Raw genomic sequence first — 4,557 nt, 5'->3', positions numbered from 1 at the left:
TGTGTGCGTGTCAGTGTGTCAGTGTGTGTGTGTGTGCGTGTCAGTGTGTCAGTGTGTGTGTGTGTGTGTGTGTGTGTGTCCTGCCTTGGTCAGAGTGTGCATCACTCTGTAATCTGCTGCCTTCGTCGTGTTGAATCTCTGGATGTTGTAGGAACAGATCCTCAGTCCTGCTGCTCCTCCGATCATCAGGCTGCAGAACAAAAGCAGGAGGCAACCAACGCTGGAAGAGCGCCCCCTCATGGCTGGATCTGAGAAAGCAGCAACAACACAGCTGATTCTGGAACAATGTTTCCTCCAGTTTGGATTCAATCAGATCCGTTTTCCTCTTGGGAATAATCTTCCTCTCTGGAGGATGATGGGCCAGTTTAGAGCTGACCTTTGACCTTTCCCCAGTTGCTCCTCTGGGGTCACTGCTGAAGTCTTTCCACCCTGTCGTTGTGCTGACCTGCTGTTTTAGATGTGCTCTGCTTGATGACGATCAGCTACTCAGTGACACAGAGCTGCTGGTCTTAATCAGGCGCAAACAGCAGGGTGTACTTACTTTGTCCATCTGTTGTGTTTTCTAGAGGCACAACAGGCTAAAGACAAAATCGTTTTAGTTTAATTAAGCTCAGAAAAATCAAACATCAGACCTGAAACAAGGTGTGTGAGGAGTAATAAAGTTAAAGTATCATAACTTCAACATGTTTTTACTGGACTAAGAGTAAAAAAGTAAAAAGTCGAGTAATGAGTGACTGAGCAAATCATCAATCATTTAATATTAAAAATCACATCATCAGGCGGACCAACATATAAAGTTAAGTTATTTTGGTATTTTAAGAACCAAAATGACAAAAATTCACAAAACAAAATCTAATAAAATCAGTTCAAATAAAATGTTTCCAGGTCAGTTTCAGTCTGGAGGGTTTTGGTTCAAACATGTTTGTTTCTCATTCAGGGGAAGAAAATCCAGAAATTCAGAGACACTTTGTAATAAAATTACTCAAAAACAAAAATACTCCTAAAAGTAAATTTTTTCAAAAAGTTACTCAAGTGTAATTGAGTAAAAGTTCCTAGTTTCTGGGTTTGTGTTTTCAGCCTGCAGGTAGATGTGATGCAACGTTCAGAAAGTATTTGCTCAGAATCAGGGACAAAATGTTCCTACGACGACAAGCGGCGAGGCGTCCTGCATCAGTTCGGATCTTTTCTCTTCGACCAGAGAAACAAACATCACTAAGGAGAAACAGGCCAGCACGGCACTGAGCTGAGAAACATTAACTCTGCTTTCCTTCACTTATTAACTCAGAAAGCTGCAGCGACATGCGACAGCAGCTCCGCTCAGACTGGAGTGACTGCAGGCAGAAATAAAAACCTGTTCAGCAACGTCACATTTCTGCCTGATACACGAAGCTGGACCCCAGATAAACCACCTGAACCCAAAGCTACCGAAACAGTGAGGCTGTTTGCTCACATTCAGGCTGAATGAAACCGTCTCCTGCCATAAAAACGTTTCATTAATGAGTCAGAAACCAGAAACTCCAACACAAGATTTCATCCAGAAACATAAAACCAAGAAGATCTTAACGTCGCTACGGGTCAAGCGTGGCTGCTCATGCGACCCTGGGGCGTTTAAAGGGCCAGAGTTACGCCTCCATTTTATAGCACAACCAACTAACTATGTCATAAAAATGCTGTTTATATCCAACATGACTTAAAAAACATTTTACTTCCTGATTTAACATCTTGAAATTGGGCCTCTGTCTCTTTAAGAAGCTCCTGCTCTTTCTGAAGCTCCGCCTCCAGGAAGTCATCCAACATGGCTCCTCCATTAACCCTTTAACGCTTCTACCAGCGTTGCTCTGAATAGCAGCTCAGCTGCTGTTTGCTAATTACTGCTGGCTAGTCTGAAGGAGCTGAGAGGGGCAGGAGCTGCGGCTCGAAGGCGGGACTAGGTCCACCCAGGTGTTTAACAGCTGACTGGTTGCCATGGAGACTACAGGATTGCATGAAAGAACCGAGGCAATGATCTTTAATTTTGTAAATAACATTTCAGACTCAACCTGAAGATATTTTAAATATCCAGAAATGATAAAACAGAAAAATAAACCCCCCCTTGAAAAAAAAAGGATAATGAAGTCTGTAAACATTTTAGAGCATTTCAATTGATTAATTTAGCAATAAATTGATTAATTGATCAGTAATCACTCTTCTCTAAATTAAAAAATGAACAGCTCAGGTCTGGAATCATGTTGAACATAAAGTCGGTCTGGTGGATGAACTGCTCCTCCAGGGGGCGCTGTCTCAGGTCCACACAGGAACGGATCAGAACCAAACATCATATTACAGAAAACTTTCCAGGAAACTCCTTGAAATCAGGAAAACGCTCATGTTCAGAGGCAGAACCGTAATCAATGGGACATTGATTAGTTGATCAGAATTGATGATTCTGGTTTCCTGTTGACTCTACGATGTTTTCACGTGTTGCTGAAATGACCCGACCGACTGACCGACTGATCTCTCTAGTATATTTTAGTATTGGTCCCTGAGACAAGATGAAAACCCAGAGAGAAGACAAGCAGACATGTTTGGTGAAATGATTGGTCGCCCTGTTAGACCTGTGGAGGATTGACCAATCAGGCGACGGCGCCATCTTGGATGCAGAAGAAGAAGCAGAGCTGGATGTCAGTTTCTCCTTTATGCACCATTTTACAGCAGCAGCAGAGCAGAAGCTGGAGTTTCTCCATCAGGTTTCGGGCTTGTTGATCTCCGTCTGCCCCTCCCAGCCGCAACCAGCCGGCAGAACCGGTGGAGCAACTTGTATTCAGGGCAACCCTCTGCAGAGCAACACCTCTGACCGACCGAGAGCCGCCGGCTCTGATCCAACACACACTTTTATTGGTACAACCACTGGGAAGCTAATTTTAGACGTGTGATTCAGAGTTTAATGGGTTTTTGGTGTCATTAGTACTGTTAGCTAATTGTTTTAATGTTCTTTTTGGTGTTTTTAGCACTTCCTGCCACAGCAGGGTTTGCTAACATGATGACATCACTTCTCATTATTCTGAAATAAAATGAGCTGCTGTGACTCCAGAGCATGAAAACATGACAGAGTTTGTGTCTGTAATCAAACCATGAGCCGGTTATGGATCAGTGTCTCTGAGTGAGTCCAGGATTTCTCCCGATTCCTGGGAGCCGTGAGGAGAAGCTGCTCTCCATGCTGGTACTGGGCTCTCTGACGCTTCTCTGCTGTTTTCCTCTCGTAGCCTGCTGAGTCAGCATGTTGAGGTTTCACTGTGGTCATGTGATCCCCCTCCCACCCTGCACTGATTCATTCTCAGGTGAGACACACCTGGACAGCTGGAGCCGCCCAGGAAAACATCAAACCTCCATTTCTGGAGTCTGGAAACAGTTTCCAGAAAATCCCTTTATCTCCAGACGATAAGAACCTGCAGCTTTGTGCTCAGTGTCTGAGCCGGATGAAGGAGGCTCCACTGCAGCCCCTCACCGTTTTAACTTCAAAATGTTTCACAGTCAAAACGACATCAGGACACGGATTTGCTCCAAACTATTCATAATTCACTTTTTCTTTTATGACATTTTAAGAGTTTGATTAAAATTCACAACAAATGGATGGAAACATAGATAGTGAGTTTCCTGGTCTTTATTCTGGGTTGATTTAAATGTGTAATTAAATTTCCGCCGATATGTGAAACCATCTGATCTGCCTCCTGTTCTGACTGGAAGCTCCGCCCATCAGGCGACGTCTAAAAACTTTCACTTAGCAACTTGGAGACACATTTAGCAACTTTTCAGAAAGAATAACTGTCTGCTGATATTAAAAATATGATTGGTCTGAAAGCTGCAGTCGGCGCTCCGCTGTAGCTTGAAGAGCTGAGAATGTCAATTGCCGGGTTTGAGACACGTGACCCGGATGTCGCGCGAAACTCTGATGTAGGTCCCAGGCACGTGCAGAGCCTGGGACCTAGAATCTAGAAACTAGAATCTTTTTTTTTGTTTTGTTTTCTGATGTCAGAACTCTTTGGTTTTCACCCTCACACAGCTGGATTCAGCGTTCCAGACAATATTTACAATATTTATTCCCGAAACCCGGGAATAAGGATTTTTTTGATTTTTCTGAACGAAGTGAAGCTAAGGCTCAGTTTAGCAGCCAACATGACGGAAGGACTGGAGCGGTTAAAGAGGAAACGGTCGACTATCCGAACAGCAACGACGAAGCTGTTAACTCGACTAGAGGATGAGGTGGGCAAAGAGAGTCCCGATATGGATAGACTGTGTGAGTTCCTGGCAGTTTTATCTTCTAAGGAGGAAATTTTATTGGATTTGGACAAGAGCATAGAAGATGAAACGTCAATTGAAGACTTGGACACTGAGATAACGAACTCACAGGATTACACGGACCGGATTCTCATTTGGAAGGTTCGCACCACCAACGTTATTGGATTGCAGGAGACCGCTACAGACACCCTAAGAGCGCGTGTGAGTGACGTAAACAACGGCTCATTTTCATCACAATCCAAACAGACAGTTAAACTGCGCAAACTAACGATAATCAAGTAT

General features: G+C 43.8%; 1 protein-coding gene across 2 annotated transcripts in view; it reads right to left on the bottom strand.

The window, feature by feature from the left end:
* The window catches only part of LOC103156227 (deoxyribonuclease-1-like 2), an 18,205-nt gene that overhangs the window by 9,377 nt on the left and 4,271 nt on the right, over positions 1–4,557 (bottom strand). For both annotated transcript variants that reach the window (XM_007578206.2, XM_007578208.2), the window contains exon 2: positions 85–248. In XM_007578206.2, coding sequence (XP_007578268.1) covers positions 85–240 — 156 coding nt within the window. In that variant the 5' untranslated portion in view covers positions 241–248. The remainder of the gene's footprint in view (positions 1–84; positions 249–4,557) is intronic.

The sequence above is a fragment of the Poecilia formosa genome, unplaced genomic scaffold, assembly GCF_000485575.1.
Source record: "Poecilia formosa unplaced genomic scaffold, Poecilia_formosa-5.1.2 Scaffold471, whole genome shotgun sequence".
Taxonomy (NCBI): Eukaryota; Metazoa; Chordata; class Actinopteri; order Cyprinodontiformes; family Poeciliidae; genus Poecilia; species Poecilia formosa.
Note: the sequence above shows the minus strand (reverse complement) of the source record. Positions and strands in the feature narration are given on the sequence as shown.